The sequence below is a fragment of the Rhinopithecus roxellana genome, chromosome 15 (assembly GCF_007565055.1).
Source record: "Rhinopithecus roxellana isolate Shanxi Qingling chromosome 15, ASM756505v1, whole genome shotgun sequence".
NCBI lineage: Eukaryota > Metazoa > Chordata > Mammalia > Primates > Cercopithecidae > Rhinopithecus > Rhinopithecus roxellana.
In genome coordinates, this window is record NC_044563.1 from 11,182,624 (window position 1) to 11,201,470 (window position 18,847).

The 18,847-nt window shown below is 52.1% G+C and overlaps 1 protein-coding gene and 1 non-coding gene across 2 annotated transcripts; both read left to right on the plus strand.

Moving 5' to 3' along the window:
- Positions 1–1,395: 1,395 nt before the first annotated feature.
- LOC115893694 lies at positions 1,396–1,502 on the plus strand. Its single transcript, XR_004053757.1, has one exon. It is a non-coding gene; the product is annotated as a U6 spliceosomal RNA (small nuclear RNA).
- Positions 1,503–6,488: 4,986 nt separating this feature from the next.
- Positions 6,489–8,716, plus strand: LOC104672955 (cytochrome c oxidase subunit 8A, mitochondrial). The gene is made up of 2 exons (XM_010376827.2): positions 6,489–6,714; positions 8,399–8,716. Exons 1-2 carry the CDS (start codon positions 6,601–6,603, stop codon positions 8,492–8,494), a joined length of 210 nt encoding a protein of 69 aa, XP_010375129.1. The 5' UTR covers positions 6,489–6,600; the 3' UTR covers positions 8,495–8,716.
- The last annotated feature ends 10,131 nt before the right edge of the window (positions 8,717–18,847 follow it).

The window sequence follows — 18,847 nt, forward strand, 5'->3', positions numbered from 1 at the left end:
ATTGGCAACACCCTCACAGACACACCCAGGATCAGTATCCTTCAATCTAATCAAATTGACACTCAGTACTAACCATCATAGTATGCATCTAATTAGAAATGGTTTTTCGGCCGGGCGCGGTGGCTCAAGCCTGTAATCCCAGCACTTTGGGAGGCTGAAGCAGGCGGATCACGAGGTCAGGAGTTCGAGGCCATCCTGGCTAACACGTGAAACCCCGTCTCTACTAAAAAAAATACAAAAAGCTAGCCGGGCGAGGTGGCGGGCGCCTGTAGTTCCAGCTACTCGGGAGGCTGAGGCAGGAGAATGGCATAAACCCGGGAGGCGGAGCTTGCAGTGAGCTGAGATCCGGCCACTGCACTCCAGCCTGGGCGACAGCGAGACTCGGTCTCAAAAAAAAAAAAAAAGAAATGGTTTTTCACCTGTTGATCTGTCTTAAGTCAATTTAGTTCATAGTCCAGCCAAAGAACCTAGAGGGGTGGAGGGAAGCCATTTTTCTCTTGCCTACACCTGACTGCTCTAATTGGGGAGTTATTCCTTTGTTTCCCAGTGCCAGACAAGCCCAGGAGGGCAGCAGGGAGGTCCTTGCCTCTTCCTTCTCCCAGCAGCAGCCAGCTGGGGCCTGGGTCTCTTAACCCTGTGCCCCTGGGGATTGGGGAGGAAGTTTAGAAGCATCTATCCCAGGCTGTTTGCTAGGACTCAGCGCAGGGCAAGAACAGGGCCCTAGTGGTTGTGGGTGGGGTTGGGCTGAGATTGCTAAGAATGGGGCCGGGCATGGTGGCTCACGCCCGTAATCACAGCTCTTTGGGAGGCCGAGGCAGGTGGATCACTTGAGGTCAGGAGGTTTTTTTTTTTCTTGAGACAGGGTCTTGCTCTGCTGCCCAGGCTGGAGTGCAGTGGCTCAATCTTGGCTCACTGCAAGCTCTGCCTCCCGGGTTCACGCCATTCTCCTGCCTCAGCCTCCCAAGTAGCTGGAACTACAGGCACACAGCACCATGCCCGGCTAATTTTTTTAAATATTTTTAGTAGAGACGGGGTTTCACCGTGTTAGCCAGGATGGTCTCCATCTCCTGACCTCGTGATCCGCATGCCTTGGCCTCCCAAAGTGCTGGGATTACAGGCATGAGCCACCGTGCCTGGTCAAGGTCAGGAGTTTTGAGACCAGCCTGGCCAACATAGTGAAACCGTGTCTCTACTAAAAATACAAACATTAGCTAGGCGTGGTGGCGTGTGCCTGTAATCCCAGCTATTGGTGAGGCTGAGGCAGGAGAATCACTTGAACCTGGGAGGCAGAGTTTGCAGTGAGCTGAGATCATACCACAGCACGCCACCTGGGCTACAGAGCGAGACTCTGAAAACAAACAAACAAACAAACAAATAAAAACAAAAAAAAAAACAGTGCTCACTTCAGCAGCACATACACTAAAATTGGAACGATACAGAGAAGATTAGCATGGCCCCTGTGCAAGTATGACACGCAAATTCGTGAAGCGTTCCATATTTTTTTTTTTTTTTTTTTTTGAGACGGAGTCTGGCTCTGTCGCCCAGGCTGGAGTACGGTGGCCGGATCTCAGCTCACTGCAAGCTCCGCCTCCCAGGTTCACGCCATTCTCCTGCCTCCGCCTCCCAAGTAGCTGGGACTACAGGCGCCCACCTCGTCGCCCGGCTAGTTTTTTGTATTCTTTAGTAGAGACGGGGTTTCACCGTATTAGCCAGGATGGTCTCGATCTCCTGACCTTGTGATCCGCCCATCTCGGCCTCCCAAAGTGCTGGGATTACAGGCTTGAGCCACCGCGCCCGGCCGGCGTTCCATATTTTTTGAAGGGATTACAAACCAAGAGATACAAGTGGCTTCTAGAAATTAAAAAAGGTAATGGATTCTGCCCTGGAGCCCCGACAAGAAATACTGGCCTTCTGACATCTTGATTTTTATATTTCTGAGCTTTAGAACTGTAAGAATATAAATTTGTGTTGTCGTAAGCCAAAAACAAACAACAAACTAGAATGGGGTGGGGAAGATGAGGGGGCAATGAAGAGGGATGAGCTTGGGGCCTGGGAACACATCCCTCCAGAGAAAGCTCAGACACAGCTCCCCTTCTAGGGCACTCCGAGTTCATTGCCACCTTGAGGTGACATCCGCCCCCACCACCCATGGGCTGAGGTTTCTCAATCTCTTGCCACCCCATCGCCACCCCCTGCCACAGACTTTGGTTATTAACCTCAGTGTCAAAACTGGAACTTCTGGAAAGTCCACCTCTGCAGCAGCATGTCTGGTGGCTAAAAGCATGGGTTTTGGAGGCAACAGACCCGCCCTGTAATCCTGGCAAGGCAGCCTTGTAGCTTCATGATCTTGATCAAGTCACCTGACTCTTCAGGCCTGTTTCCTCATTTGTAAAAAATTTGAGGCCGGGCACGGTGGCTCAAGCCTGTAATCCCAGCACTTTGGGAGGCCGAGACGGGCGGATCACGAGGTCAGGAGATCGAGACCATCCTGGCTAATACGGTGAAACCCTGTCTCTACTTAAAAATACAAAAAACTAGCCGGGCGACGAGGCGGGCGCCTGTAGTCCCAGCTACTCGGGAGGCTGAGGCAGGAGAATGGCGTAAAAAACCCGGGAGACAGAGCTTGCAGTGAGCTGAGATCCAGCCACTGCACTCCAGCCTGGGTGGCAGAGCAAGACTCCGTCTCAAAAAAAAAAAAAAAAAAAAAAAAAAAAAAAAAAAATTTGAAATAGGCCAGGTGCAGTGGCTCTCGCCTGTAATCCCAGCATTTTGGGAGGCCATGGTGGGAGGATTGCTTCAGCCCGGGAGTTCAAGACCAGCCTGGGCAACATAGTGGGACTCTGTCTCTACAGAAACTAAAAAGTTAGCCAGGTATGGTGGTGTGTGCCTATAGTCGCAACTACTCAGGAAACTGAGGCAAGAGGATCACTTGAGCCTGGGAGGTCGAGGATGCAGTGAGCTGTGGTCATGACACTGCACTCCAGCCTAGGCAACAGAGCAAGACACTGTCTCAAAATAAAATAATTGAAATAATGGTATTATCTCTTTCGTGACATTATTGTAAACCTGGAATGAGGTTGTACCATTAAGACCTGGCCCAGTGGCTGGTCCCACACTCCCTTTCCTCGTCTGCCTTCTACCTAAGTTCAATACTGTCAGCCTCCTGCAGTTTAGAAACATTCAGAGTGTCTGGTTGGAAACAGTGGTGAACCAACACAGGCTCTGCCCTCAGGTGGCCCCTAGTCTTGATGGAGACCCATCATGTGGGGCAGGGCTGTCACAGGTGTTGCTGGACAGAGAGGAGACACAGGCTTGGGGTGGCCAGTGAAGGCATCCTGAGTAGTCCCGCCCCACATATCTTCCTAGCACATCATCGTTTTATTTTCACCGCGACACTTACACAATCGTTTCTAATTAAGTGCCCATTTATTGTCTGTTTTTTACCTTCAAAATGTCAGCTTTGTGACAAGAAACTTTATCCACCTCGTTTATACTGGTGTCTACAATAGTTCCTAACACACAGTAAAGGCTAACAAGTATTCACTGAATAAAGTAAGTGGTATCATTAACTGGAAGCCAGGAAGCAGGAGTTAGCTTGGTGAAAAAGGCAGCCTGGATAGGAGCTGAAAAAATGAACATAAAATGCAGAAGCAAGGCCGGGCACAGTGGCTCATGCCTGTAATCCCAGCACTTTGGGAGGCTGAGGCGGGCAGATGACATGAGGCCAGGAGTTCAAGACCAGGCTGGCCAACATGGTGAAACCCTGTCTCTATTAAAAATGCAAAAATTAGCCGGGTGTGTAATTCCAGATGCTTGGGAGGCTGAGGCAGGAGAATCGCTTGAACCAGTGAGGTGGAGGTTGCAGTGAGCCGAGATTGCACCATTGCACTCCAGCCTGGGTGACAGCATGTCTCAAAACAAAACAAAACCCAAAGTTCAGAGGCAAGGCCAGGCGTGGTGGCACATGCCTGTAATCCCAGCACTTTGGGAGGCTGATCTGGGCGGATCGCTTCAGCTTACGAGTTTAAGACCAGCTTGGCTAACATAGCAAGACCCCCCTCCATTTCTACAAAAATTAGGCTGGGCCCTGTGGCTCACGCCTGTAATCCCAGCACTTTGGGAGGCAGGGGCAGTCGGATCACCTGAGGTCAGGAGTTCTAGACCACCTTGGCCAACATAGTGAAACCCCGTCTCTACTAAAAATACAAAAATTAGCTGCACGCAGTGGCAGGCACCTGTAGTCCTTGCTACTAGGGAGGCTGAGGCAGGAGAATCGCTTGAACCCGGGAGGTGGAGGTTGCAGTGAGCTGAGATTGCACCACTGCACTCCAGCCCGGGTGACAGAGTGAGACCCTGTCTCAAAAAAAAAAAAAAAACAAGGCTGGGCACGGTGGCTCACACCTGTAATCCCAGCACCTTGGGAGACCAACGTGGGTGGATCGCCTGAAGTCAGGAGTTCAAGACCAGCCTGGCCAACATGGTGAAACACTGTCTCTACTGAAAATACAAAAAATAGCTGGGCATGGTGGCAGATGCCTGTAATCCCAGCTACTCAGGAGGCTGAGGCAGGAGAATTGTTTGAATCCGGGAGGTGGAGATTGCAGTGAGCCAAGATTGCACCACTGCCTTCCAGCCTGGGCGACAGAGCAAGGCTCTGTCTCAAAAAAAAAAACAACAAACAACAAACAAACAAACAAAAAAAGCCAGGCATGGTGGTGGACGCCTGTAATCCCAGCTACTCTGGAGGGTGAGGTGGGAGGATGGCTTGAGCCTAGGAGGTGGAGGTTGCAAGGCTGCACTAAGCTGAGATCACACTCCACTCCATTCCAGCCTGGACTTAGAGCTAGACCTTGTCTCAACAACAACAACAAAATGCAGAGTGCATTTTGAATGCAACAAAAGGCTTGGTGGTGGAAATCAGAGAGCAGAGTCAAAGGTGTGGAATATCGAAGAGTTTTGAGAGTTGAGGTTGGACAGTGACACTCAGGAATTGGGATTTTGCCTAGGAAGCAATGGGGAGCCACTGAAAGTATATGACTTGGTCAGATTAAGGTTTAAAAAACCAAGAAGGAAAGGATGGGGGAGGGAGAGAGAGAGGGTTGGAAGAAAGGGAAGTTGGCTGCTCCAGCATGGTAACTGGAATTGAAGAGTGTAATAGTAATTGAGAGTAATTGAGAGGAGTTTGGTTACTAGTCAGTGTCAGGAATGATGGAGGCCTGGTGGAGAGGGGACTCTGAATAGAGACTTTTTTTTTTTTTTTTGAGACAGAGTCTTGCTCTCTTTGTATTCTTAGTAGAGACGGGGTTTCACCATGTTGGCCAGGCTGCTCTCAAACTTTTTTTATTGTTGTTTTTTGTTTTTGAGACGGAATTTCACTCTTTTTTTTTTTTTTTTTTTTTTTTTTTGAGACGGAGTCTCGCTCTGCCGCCCAGGCTGGAGTGCAGTGGCCGGATCTCAGCTCACTGCAAGCTCCGCCTCCCGGGTTCCCGCCATTCTCCTGCCTCAGCCTCCTGAGTAGCTGGGACTACAGGCGCCCGCCAGGTCGCCCGGCTAGTTTTTTGTATTTTTAGTAGAGACGGGGTTTCACCATGTTAGCCAGGATGGTCTCGATCTCCTGACCTCGTTATCCGCCCGTCTCGGCCTCCCAAAGTGCTGGGATTACAGGCTTGAGCCACCGCGCCCGGCCGGAATTTCACTCTTGTGGCCCAAGCTGGAGTGCAATGGCTCAGTCTTGGTTCACTGCAACCTCCGCCTCCTGGGTTCAGCAATTCTCCTGACTCAGCCTCCCGAGCTGGAATTACAGGCGCCCGCCACCATGCCAGCTAATTTTTGTATTTTTAATAGATAGGGGGTTTCGCCATATTGGCCAGGCTGGTCTCGAATTGTTGACTTCAGGTGATCCACCGACCTCGGCCTCCCAAAGTGTTGGGATTACATGCATGAGCCACTGCGCCCGGCCAATTTTTGTATTTTTAGTAGAGACGGGGTTTCACCATGTTGGTAAGACTGGTCTCAAACTCCGACCTCAGATGATCTGCCTGCCTCGGCCTCCCAAAGTACTGGGATTACAGGAGTGAGCCACCGCGCCCAGCCCGTACTTTTGTTTTTTAGTAGAGACGGGGTTTCACCTTGTTGGCCAGGCTGGTCTCGAACATCCTGATCTCTGGTGATCCGCCCGCCTCGGCCTACCCAGAAGTGCTGAGATTAGAGGCGTGTGCCACCACACCCGGCCTGAATAGAGAGAAATTTAACAGTATGAATGGAGGGAGGAGTCAAGAACAGTTTAGGCTTCTCGCGTACATGATTGGGTGAACCGAGATGTCACTCACAAGTATACGCCTTGGAGGAGGAACAGAACCAGAAGAAGAGCCCTTTTGTGCTCCGCCCATAGCGGTAGGAAGGTGTCAATTGGCTGTTTCGAGGAACGCGCCAAAAACTGCCAAGGGCGGTAGGAGGTGTGTTCTTGCGTCATTTCCGAGAGACTTCCGGGCCGCCCTTTCCCGGCCTCCCCAATGCCGGAACTTCCGGCCGGCGCAGCCATTTTGGCTTGCTGACCTTGGGCTACGGCTGACCGCTTTTTGTGGTGTACTCCGTGTCATCATGTCCGTCCTGACGTCCCTGCTGCTGCGGGGCTTGACAGGCTCGGCCCGGCGGCTCCCAGTTCCGCGCGCCAAGATCCATTCGATGCCGCCGGAGGAGGAGCTTGGGATCATGGTGAGGAACTGGCCGGGAAGAGCACGGGAGGCGCCGTGGGCTTGCCCCTTCTGCCTTGCTGACCTCAGGCTGTCCTAAGAATGCCCCGCACCCCGCGCCCCGCAGCGTAGCGGGGAGCAGCATTGCCGGTTTGGGCATGTCTGGAGGGCGCGAACGACGGGGACAGTGCCCGGGCGACAGTCGGGGCTGTCGGCGTTAGGTCTTTCCCCACAGCCCCAGGATCTCGGGTCAGGCCCTGTCAGGCCCTCCCTCCCCTATCGCCTCCTAGCTGCACTGCCTCGAGCCCATTTTCTTATTGGTTCATTGGGGGATGCCTGACGCTGTCAGCAACGATAATGGTTGTTAGTGGCATTTTATTTTATTTATTTATTTTGAGACGGGGTCTCGCTCTGTTGCCAGACTGGAGTGCATTGGCGCGATCTCGGCTCACTGCAACCTCCGCCTCCCGGGTTCAAGCGATTCTCCTGCCTCAGCCTCCCGAATAGCTGGGACTACAGGCACGCGCCACCGTGCCCAGCTGAATTTTGTATATGTAGTAGAGACGGGGTTTCACCATGTTGGCCAGGATGGTCTCTATCTCTTGATCCACCTCCCTCAACCTCCGAAAGTGCTGGGCTTACTAAAGGCGTGAGCCACCGCACCCGGCCTGGGAGGGGGTTTTAAGGCAAGGAATCATACGTACAGTTTTGGAGTTACTGGCCCATGCAAGGATCCTGGGTGTTAACAAACAAGCTTTGCTTTTTTTGTTTGTTTGTTTTGAGACGGAGCCTCTCTCTGTCGTCCAGGTTGGAGTGCAGTGGTGCGATCTTGGCTCACTGCAACCTCCGCCTCCCGGGTTCAAGCGATTCTCCTGCCTCAGCCTCCCGAGTAGCTGAGATTACGGGCGCCCACCACCACTACCGGCTAATTTTTTGTAGTTTTAGTAGAGACGGGGTTTCACCGTGTTGGCCAGGCTGGTCTCTAACTCCTGATCTTGTGATCCGCCCGCCTTGGCTTTCCAAATTGCTGGGATTACAGGCGTGAGCCACCATGCCCGCCCCAGACCAGCTTTAAAACAGGTTTCAGGCCGGGCACAGTGGCTCATGCCTGTAATCCCAGCACTTTGGGAGGCCAAGGCGGGTGGATCATGAGGTCAGGAGATCGAGACCAGCCTGGCCAACACGGTGAAACCCTGTCTCTACTAAAAAATACAAAATTTAGGCGCGGTGGCAGGCGCCTGTAATCCCAGCTACTTGGGAGGCTGAGGCAGGAGAATTGCTTGAACCCAGGAGGCGGAGTCTGCAGTGAACCGAAATCATGCCACTGCACTCTAGCCTGGGTGACAGAGTAAGACTCTGTCTCCAAAAAAAAAAAAACAGGTTTCAATAAATCCGGCTTCCTTTCCCTTACTTTGTGATCTGGTGGTGGATTTCTCCTTGAACCCTAACCCCAGCTGTCTCTCTTTCCTCTCATTCCTTCCCCTCCTTATAACTGACCCTTTACCTCAAGGGTTTGTGGAGCCTTGGATCTGCTCTGTGTGCTCCCTGGAGCGTAGATTCCTTTAATGTGAGGATGAGGGGCCTCCCACTTGCCTCTGAGTCCTGGCTCCCTGAGGGGGGCTTTCTGTTGCCTGGGAACTGCTAGGACTTAGAGAGCCTAGGGGAATACTGACTCCGAGGTGCCTTCTTTCTTGTGCTTTGTGTAGGAAAAGGCCATTGCGCTTACCTCCTGCTTTGTAACCTTCCTCCTGCCAGCGGGCTGGATCCTGTCACACCTGGAGGACTACAAGAGGCCGGAGTGAAGGGGGCGATTCTGCTCCTCACACTGTGACCTGACCAGCCCCACCGGCCTATCCTGGTCATGTTACTGCATTTCTGGCCAGCCTCCCCTGGATCATGTCGTTCAATTCCAGTCACCTCTTCTGCAATCATGACCTCTTGATGTCTCCGTGGTGACCCCCAGGGGGTCATTGACCCTGCTTGGTGGGATCCCCCTTGTAACAATAAAATCTATTTAAACTTTACTTCAGAAATTCATTGTGCCTTCCCTCCTCCCTGGGCTCATGCCTCCACTGGCACTGGGTGGGGGTGTGGAGAAGAGCACCCGGCTGACTGCCCTGTGGTGGGTTGTGTGTGCCTGCCTTAGCTGGTCTCCTTGTGTGCGTCTGTGCCTTTAAATGGTGCCTGGCTTCCTGAGAAGACAAAGCCTTTTGTCATTGGGCAGTTTTTCTGGCTCATCCCCTCCAGCTCCCTTGTTTGTGCAAAGCCCAGTGGGGGCGTGTGTGTGTCTGTGTGTGTGTGTGTCTGTCCCATTGGGGCTGGATCTTCAGCTAGAAGCCTTTCCTCTAACGGGCCAACCTTCTCTAGTCTTCTTTTTTGGTGGACTTCATTTCTTAGGTGCTGGTGCCCTTCCTAATTGGGGGTAGGGACTTTGCAGAATCCTGGCTTTTTTTTTTTTTTTTTTTTGAGACTGAGTCCCGCTCTATTGCCCAGGTTGGAGTGCAGTGGTGTGATCTCGGTTCACTGCAACCTCCACCTCTCAGGTTCAAGCAGTTCTCCTGCCTCAGCCTCCTGAGGCATTACAGGTGCACACCACCATGCCCGGCTAAATGTTTTTGTATTTTTAGTAGAGACGAGGTTTCACCATGTTGGCCAGGCTGCTCTCGAACTCCTCCTGACCTCAAGTGATCTGCCTGCCTCAGCCTCCCAAAGTGCTTATAGCCACAGTGCCCAGCAATCTTGCCTTTTTTTTTTTTAAAGACAGAGTCTTTTGCTGTGTTATCCAGGCTGGAGTGCAGTGGTGTGATCTCGGTTCATTGCAACCTCTGCCTCTGGTGTTCAAGCAATTCTCCTGCCTCAGCCTCCTGAGTAGCTGGGATTACAGGGCATGCCACCATACCTGGCTAATTTTTGTATTCTTAGTAGAGATGGTATTTCACCATGTTGGCCAGGCTGGTCTCAAACTCGACCTTATGATCCACCCTCCTCGTCCTCCGCAAGTGCTGGGATTAACAGGTGTGAGAGACTGCTCCCAGCCCTTTTTTTCTTTTTTCTTTTTTTTGTTTTGAGGCTGGACTGCAGTGGTGCAATCACAGCTCTGTAACCTTGACTTTTGACTGCAGTCTTGACCTCCCAGGCTCAAGTGATCCTCCCACCACAGGTCATACCCCAGTAGCTGGGACTATAGGCATGTGCTACCACCATGCTTGGCTAGTTTCTTCCTCTTCTTTTTTTGAGACTGAGTCTGGCTATGTTGCCCAGGCTGGAGTGTACTGGAGCGATCTTGGCTCACTGCAACCTCCGCCTCCTGGGTTCAAGTGATTCTCCTGCCTCAGCCTCCTGAGTAGCTGGGATTCCAGGCATGTGCCACCATGCCCGGTTAATGGTATTTTTTTTTAATTTTTATTTTTTTAGTAGAGACAGGGTTTCACCCTGTTGTTCAGGCTGGTCTCAAACTTCTGACCTCGTGATCCACCCACCTCGGCCTCCCAAAGTACTGGGATTACAGGCATGAGCCACTACTTCCAGCCATGCCTGGCTAGTTTCTTTTTTTTTTTTTTGAGACGGAGTCTCGCTCTGTTGCCCAGGCTGGAGTGCAGTGGCCGGATCTCAGCTCACTGCAAGCTCCGCCTCCCGGGTTCATGCCATTCTCCTGCCTCAGCCTCCTGAGTAGCTGGGACTACAGGCGCCCGCCACCTCGCCCGGCTAGTTTTTTTTTTTTTTTTGTATATTTAGTAGAGACGGGGTTTCACCATGTTAGCCAGGATGGTCTCGATCTCCTGACCTCGTGATCCGCCTGTCTCGGCCTCCCAAAGTGCTGGGATTACAGGCTTGAGCCACCGCGCCCGGCCGCCTGGCTAGTTTCTTAAAACATTTTCTTGGCTGGGCACGGTGGCTCACGTCTGTAATCCCAGCACTTTGGGAGGCTGAGGTGGGTGGATCACCTGAGGTCAGGAGTTTGAGGCCAGCTAGCCAAGATGGTGAAATGCTGTCTCCACTAAAAATACAAAAAAAAAAATTAGCCGGGCATAGTGGTGTACGCCTGTAATCTCAGCTACTGGGGAGGTTGAGGCAGGAGAATCGCTTGAACCCAGGAGGCGGAAGTTGCAGGGAGCAGAGATTGCGCCACTGCAGTCCAGCCTGGGCGACACAGCAAGACCCTGTCTCAAAAAAAAAAAAAAAAAAAAAAAGTTATTGTGATGGGGTCTTAATGTTGGCTAGGCTGATCTCGAACTCCTGGGCTCAAGTGATCCTCCTACCTCAGCCTTTCAAAGTGCTGGGACTACAGGCGTGAGCCACTGCGCCTGGCTGCTTGCTTTTTTTTTTTTTTTTTTTTTTTTTAAGGCAGAGTCTTGCTTTGTTGCCAGGCTGGAGTGCAGTGGCGTGATCTCAGCTCACTGCAACCTCTGCCTCCTGGATTCAAGTGATTCTCCTGCCTCAGCCTCCCGAGTAGCTAGGACTACAGGCGTGTGCCACTACGCCCAGCTAATTTTTGTATTTTTAGTACAGACGGAGTTTCACCGTGTTGGCCAGGATGGTCTGGATATCTTGACCTCAATATCTGCCCGCCTCGGCCTCCCAAAGTGCTGGGATTACAGGTGTGAGCCACCGCTGCCAGCTGCAGCTTGCTTTTTAAATGTCAACTCCGGGGCCCCTTTCCTTGCAATACTTTCCATACATGGTTGTGGACTAATTGGCCTTCCTTGTTCTATCTGCCAGCTTCCCTTTCTCCTCCCCTGTTTGACTTGGGGAATCTACCATTCCTCTGTCCCCAGGAGTCCTCAGTGATTCTCCTGGTGTGTGAGGGGCAGGAAGTACCTCAGCAGGGGCGATGTTCAGAAACACTGCGCTGAGCTGGAGTCCTGATTGCCAGCAGCTGGAAGAAACACTTAGACCTGCCGGGTTCCAGCCTCGAGGAAGACATGGCTTTACCTTTCCTTTGCATCCTCTTTGCTGGGGTCACTCGGCTGATTTCTGAACAGACACAGGTTCAGTCTCCCCTGTGGAGCTGAGGCTGCCAGGACGCCTGTGCCCGGAACAGTGGGCAAAGATGTCAGGTGAGAGGGGAGGGCTATGGTTGGCCTCAGGCCCTGGGTGTCTGAACACAGGTCTTCCCAGCTCCTGTTCTGCAGGCTGTTTCCTGATTTATGTTGACAGAGCTGAGGGTGGACCCGACTCTCCTGCCATAGTCTGGTCTTGCTTGGCTTTTCTGCGTGATACCCAGGGAAGCCTGTGGGGCCCAGTGCCCGATACTGTAGTGGGTTTAGCTTCTGCTATAGCTGTTTCCCGAGCGTTAGGAAATTGTCCTCTGCCTCCTAGGTGGCTCCTTTCCTTCCACACAAGCCAGACTTTGTATCTAAGGCTGAAGGGACAGGGCCTGGTTGGAGGGCCGGGGAGAAGCTGCCTGGACGTGTTGCCCATGGTGGGGTTCAGAATGCTGCAGGTGTGCCCGGTGGGAGCATCAGCCAGGGAGAAGTGAGTCCGTGTTGGATCTGGAGCCAGGATGGGGTGCTGACCTAGGAGAATCCACCTGCCACATACTGGTACCTCAACAACTCCCTTGTTTCTGGATGGAGGGGTCTCATGGCCATCTCCCACACAAGACCACCCCTTGTTCTGTGCATGGTTCTGGGAGGCTTTTCTGCTTACATTAGTCCCTGTGGAGGAGGGACCTGAGCGCCCCCTGCCTGTCCTCTCAGGCCCATCTCCTGGCCTAGCTGGCAGCTCCTTGGCCCTGGGGACCAACCACAGCCAGCCACTGCGGTGTGGGAGGCCGGTGTGGGAGGCCGGGGCATTCTCCCCAGGCCTGCACTTCCTGAGTAGAGGGCCCTCAGTGGCCTGGCCCTTGGTTGGCTCAGGGCTGCTTTCCTCTGGCTGTGGGCACAGATGAGGTGCTGGTCTCATAGCCACGGGGCTGCACACAGCAAGGACGTGGCACTGGAAAAAGTATTATCTTGAGTTTTTCTTTTTCTTTTTTTTTTTTTTTTTTCGAGATGGAGTTTCGCTGTTGTTGCCCAGGCTGGGGTGAAATGGTGTGACCTCGGGTCATTGCAACCTCTGCCTCCCGAGTTCATGGGATTCTCCTGCCTCAGCCTCCTGAGTAGCTGGGACCCACGCCCAGCTAATTTTGTGTTTTAGTAGAGATGGGGTTTCTCCATGTTGGTCAGGCTGGTCTTGAACTCCCGATCTCAGGTGATCCACCCGCTTCGGCCTCCCAAAGTGCTGGAATAGGCATGAGCCACCACGCCCGGCCTTCTTCTTTTCTTTTTTCTTTTGAGATGGAATCTAGCTCTGTTGCCCAGGCTGGAGTGCTGTGGCATGATCTTGGCTCACTGCAGCCTCCGCCTCCCAGGTTCAAGCGATTCTGCTGCCTCAGCCTCCTGAGTAGGTGGGACTATAGGCACCCGCCACCACACCTGGCTAATTTTTGTATTTTTAGTAGAGACAGGGTTTCACCATGTTGGCCAGGCCGGTCTCCAGCTCCTAACTTCAGGTGATCCTCCTACCTTGAACTCCCAAAGTGCTGGAATCACAGGCGTGAGACCCGGCGCCCAGCCCATTATCTTGAGTTTCCTTTTTTTTTTTGAGACGAGTAGTCCCAGCTACTCAGGAGACTGAGGCAGGAGAATGGCATGCACTGAGAGGCAGGGCTTGTGGTGAGCCAAGATCGCACCACTGCACTCCAGCCTGGGGGACAGAGCGAGACTCTGTCTCAAAACAAACAAACAAACCAAAAAACTGAAAGAGAATAAATTTGTGTTGTTTTAAGCCACTAGGTTTGTGGTGACTTGTTACCGAAGCAATAAGGAAAGTAATGCGTTATGTGGTGCTGTGAGGCCCTGGGGAGGGGCTGGGACCAGCTGCTGGGACCCTCTGCAGGCGGAAAGTGAAGTGAACATACAGCACTTACAGTGGGTGCCCCAGCGAGGACTGGGGCGCTGTGAATTGCTTAGGAGGGGCTCTGTCTGCATTGCCTCTGCCTCTCTGCTTGCTTTCGGCCTTAGAAGGTCTGAATCCTGCAGGTCACTCACAGCTCAACTGATGGCCCTGAGGTATAGACACTGCTCTGCCGCATCAGCCTTTGCTGCCATCAAAGCCTCCCTAGACCACGATTTCAGGGCTGCTGTCTGGGGACTCTTGTGGGTATGATGGAAGGTTCATGTGGGGGCCAAGCATGCCCCTACTTCTGCTGTCTGGGCAGCTGCCCGACTCCCAAGTCTGCACCGAGAATGGTCGCCTAACCCCCATGGGTGGCCCACCCTTCAAGGCTTTTGGCTGGCCATGCCTTCCTGTGAGGACTGTGGCTGTTCCAGGGCCCATGCCATGCCCCTGTTGTCTTAGTCCATTCAGCCTGGCTCCCTTCCCTAAGAGGCAGAGGCAGAAGAGATCGGGTGGGTCTGGAGCCATGTGGCCCTTTGGGGCCTCTGGGCTGTTGTGTAAACTTCCTCTAAGGCTGAGGTTTCACAGTCCCTGAGTCCAACTATGGGGTCTCCTCCTCTCCCTCCACCTGATGGAATCCCATGGACATGGATGTGGGGCCTGGGCAGGTACCAGTCTGGCAGGTTGCTGTGAGGAGGCGTCTGTGCCATGTTGGCACTCTGGCTGCTGCCTGTCACCTCTGTGACTGTCTCTGACATGCAGCCTCAACCAAGCGCCTGTGCTGCCTGTGTCATTACAGGCCCTTGACAGCCAGGACCAGCAGCATGGGACCATTTCCAGGGTGGCAAATTGGGGAGCAGAGAAAAATGTCTGGGGCTGTGCCAGGGGCTCCTGGCAAATCTGCAGGTGGGTTTTATTTATTTAATTTAATTTAATTAATTTATTTATTTATTTATTTATTTTTTTTTTTTTTGATACGGAGTCTCGCTCTGTCACCCAGGCTGGAGTGCTATGGCCGGATCTCAGCTCACTGCAAGCTCCGCCTCCCGGGTTCACGCCATTCTCCTGTCTCAGCCTCCCAGGTAGCTGGGACTACAGGCGCCGCCACGTCGCCCGGCTAGTTTTTTGTATTTTTTAGTAGAGACGGGGTTTCACCGTGTTAGCCAGGATGGTTTCGATCTCCTGACCTCGTGATCCGCCCGTCTCGGCCTCCCAAAGTGCTGGGATTACAGGCTTGAGCCACCGCACCCGGCCTAATTTAATTTAATTAATTAATTTATTTTAAGACAATTTCACTCTGTTGCCCAAGCTGGAGTGCAGTGGTGCAGTCACGGCTCACTGCAACCTCTGCCACCTGGGTTCAAGTGATTCTCCTGCCTCTGTCTCCTGAGTAGCTGGGATTATAGGCGCCTGCCACCGTGCCTGGCTAATTTTTGTGTTTTTAGTAGAGATGGGGTTTCACCATCTTGACCAGGCTGGTCTCAAACTCCTGAGCTCATTATCCACCTGCCTCGGCCTCCCAAAGTGCTGGGATTACAGGTGTGAGCCACCGTGCCTGGCCAAGGATTTATTTTATTTTTTGAGGCGGAGTCTCACTCTTTCACCCAGGCTGGAGTGAAGTGGCATGATCTCGGCCCACTGCAACCTGCATCCCCCGGGTTCAAGCGATTCTCCTGCCTCAGCCTTCCCAGCACCTGGGATTACAGGTGCCTGCCACCACACCCGGCTAATTTTTTGTATTTTTAGTAGAGACAGGGTTTCACCACGTTGGCCAGGCTGGTCTCGAACTCCTGACCTCAGGTGATCCACCCATCTCAGCCTCCCAAAGTGCTGGGATTACAGGTGTGAGCCACCGTGCTCGGCCTGCAGGTGGGTTTAGATGCTTCAGGATAGAGAACCAAAATCCTCACACGGTAAAATTAACAGGACAGATGGAATGGGGATAAGAGAACAGTTATTTACTTATTTATTTATTTATTCTATTTTATTTTATTTTTTTTTGAGACGGAGTCTCGCTCTGTCGCCCAGGCTGGAGTGCAGTGGCCGGATCTCAGCTCACTGCAAGTTCCGCCTCCCGGGTTTACGCCATTCTCCTGCCTCAGCCTCCCAAGTAGCTGGGACTACAGACGTCCACCACCTCGCCCGGCTAGTTTTTTGTATTTTTTAGTAGAGACGGGGTTTCACCGTGTTAGCCAGGATGGTCTCAATCTCCTGACCTTGTGATCTGCTCGTCTCGGCCTCCCAAAGTGCTGGGATTACAGGCTTGAGCTACCGCGCCCGGCTACTTATTTATTATTATTATTTTTAGATGGAGTCTCATTCAGTCACACAGACTAGAGTACACTGGCTTGATCTCAGCTCACTGCAACCTCTGCCTCCCAGGTTCAAGCTATTCTTGTTCCTCAGCCTTCTGAGTAGCTGGGATTACAGGCATGCACCACCACAGCCAGCTAATTTTTATATTTTTGGTAGAGACGAGGTTTAGCCATGTTGGCCAGGCTGGTCGTGAACTCCTGACCTCAGGTGATCTGCCCACCTTGGCCTCCTAAAATGCTGGGATACAGGAGTGAGCCACTGTGCCTGGCCAAGAGAACAGTTATTGACCACCAAATAAACCGTCATTGAAAAGAGCTGGGCAATGCCGGATGTGGTGGCTCATACCTGTAATCTCATCACTTTGGGAGGCCGAGGTGGGCGGATCATCTGAGGTCAGGAGTTCAAGACCAGCCTGAACAACATGGAAAAATCTCGTCTCTACTGAAAATACAAAATTAGCTGGGCATGGTGCTGCATGCCTGTAATCCCAGCTACTTGGGAGGCTGAAGCAGGATAATCGCTTGAACCCGGGAGGCAGAAGTTGCGGTGAGCCGAGATCACGCTATTGCACTCCAGCCTGGGCAACAAGAGCGAAACCCCATCTCAAAAAAAACAAACAAACAGAAAGAGACCTGGGTAAAAGTTGACCATCATTGGGCTGGACTAAGAGCCAAAGCTTCCCTCTGGCCATTTCCTTCCCCTTCTGCCTGACTAGGAGGGTAAGGCTTAGGAGCCTCGGACTGTGTCCTTCCGCTCCTGATAAAGCTGGGCTATAATTGGGAGAGGGTGTTCTCACTTAGATGCCCTTTGTATATGAAGAGTGCAAGTCTGTTTTTCAAGACCCACAGCCTTGGCCGGGCACAGTGGGTCATGCCTGTGATCCCAGCACTTTGGGAGGCCGAGGTGGGTGGATCATTTGAGGTCGAGAGTTCCAGACCGGCCTGGCCAACATGGTGAAAGCTTGTCTCTACCAAAAACACAAACATTAGTCGGGTGTGATAGAGCACGCCTGTAATTCCAGCTATGAGGGAGGCTGAGGCAAGAGAATTGCTTGAACCCAGGAGGCGCAGTTTGCAGTAAGCCGAGGTGGCGCCATTGCACTCCAGCCTGGGCAACAGCGAGACTCTGTCTCAAAAAAAAAAAAAAGACCCACAGCCTTCAGTAGGAGGAGGCATTCACTTGGCACTGGCAGCACTGGCAGCCTGGCTGCAGGCCAGCACTGAGCCACCACAGGGCGTCCCTTCCACTCTCCAGAGCAGCTGTTCCCTGTCCTGTCGTTAGTCCCAATCCCAGCTCCACTGCATGGACCCCCTAGTCCAGGTAAGGGGGGAAGGGATAGAACTATTTTGAAGATTTTAAAAAGCCAAATAGAAATAAATATCTTTGTTATCAAAATCTTTGCCCTTCATTTGGTACCATTTCTCTCCTGCTGTTGCGGGTCTGACTGGCGGTTATGGATTTCATGGTTCAAAAAGGGAAAAGGGAAAAGGAATGAACAGTTTGACAGCCATGGGGTCCACATGGAGGGACCTTTTGTTTTCTTGAGTTTGGAAGCAACCCCAAAGGTCTAATGACCCAATAAATAGTAATGTGTAATGTTGCTGCATAATGTGTAAGATGTGGCATTTTACATCTTGCTTGTGTGAGAAACCTTGCTGTGAGAAGGTCAGGGTGGGCTGAGTTTGGTGAACCCAGGTACCAGCTGCATCTGCTCCAGAACTGGCGCCAACTAATGAAACCGTTTGGTCATACTCCACTCCTGTCCTTGCAGGACCCGATGAGGCTGTTTGGGATGGACTGAGGCAGCCTCCTTAAGTGCTAAAGGATGCTGGTGATAAAAAGACCCGGCCATTTTTTTTTTCTTTTTTTAAAAATATTTTTTGTAGAGATGCAGGGGTGGGTCTCCCTGTGTTGCCCAGGCTGGTCTCCAACTCCTGGGCTCAAGCAATTCTCCCACCTTGGCCTCCCAAAACGCTGGGATTACAGGCATAACCCACCAGACCCAGCCATCTTTGCCATTTGAAAAATTAAACGTGGCTGGGCGCGGTGGCTCACGCCTGTAATCCCAGAACTTTGGGAGACCAAGGTGGGCGGATTGCGAGGTCAGGAGATTGAGACCATCCTGGCCAACATGGTGAAACCCCGTCTCTACTAAAAATACAAAAAATTAGCCGGGCGTGGGTCCCAGCTACTCGGGAGGCTGAGGCAGGAGAATTGCTTGAACTGGGGAGGTGGAGGTTGCAGTGAGCTGAGATCGCGCCACTGCACTAAAGCCTGGGCGACAGCGAGACTGTCTTAAAAAAAAAAACCAAACGGCCGGGCGCGGTGGCTCAAGCCTGTAATCCCAGCACTTTGGGAGGCCGAGGCGGGCGGATCACAAGGTCAGGAGATCGAGACCGTCCTGGCTAACACGGTGAAACCCCGTCTCTACTAAAAAATACAAAAAACTAGCCGGGCGAGGTGGCGGGCGCCTGTAGTCCCAGCTACTCGGGAGGCTGAGGCAGGAGAATGGCGTGAACCCGGGAGGCGGAGCTTGCAGTGAGCTGAGATCTGGCCAGTGCACTCCAGCTTGGGTGACAGAGCGAGACTCCGTCTCAAAAAAAAAAAAAAAAAAAAAAAAAACCCAAACAAAAATTAAACGTAATTTTTAGATAATTCACAGGGAACTTAAATAAATTATAAAGATTCCATGTATCCTTTACTCAGTCTCCCCTGCCCCCACTAACATCTTGCAAAAATGTAGTAAAGCCTACACCAGAATACTGACACAGTCAGGGTATTGCGCATTTCCACCTTCGCAAGAATCCAGACTTTCCCTTTCATAGCTACATCCACTTCCCTCCAGCACCTCTACTTGACTCTTGGCAACCATTATTTTCCTTTTTTGTGAAGTCTTTGCTTTTATAAAGACCCTGCTTCAGTGGTGGCTCGTGGCTGGAATCTCAGCTACTCTTCAGGCA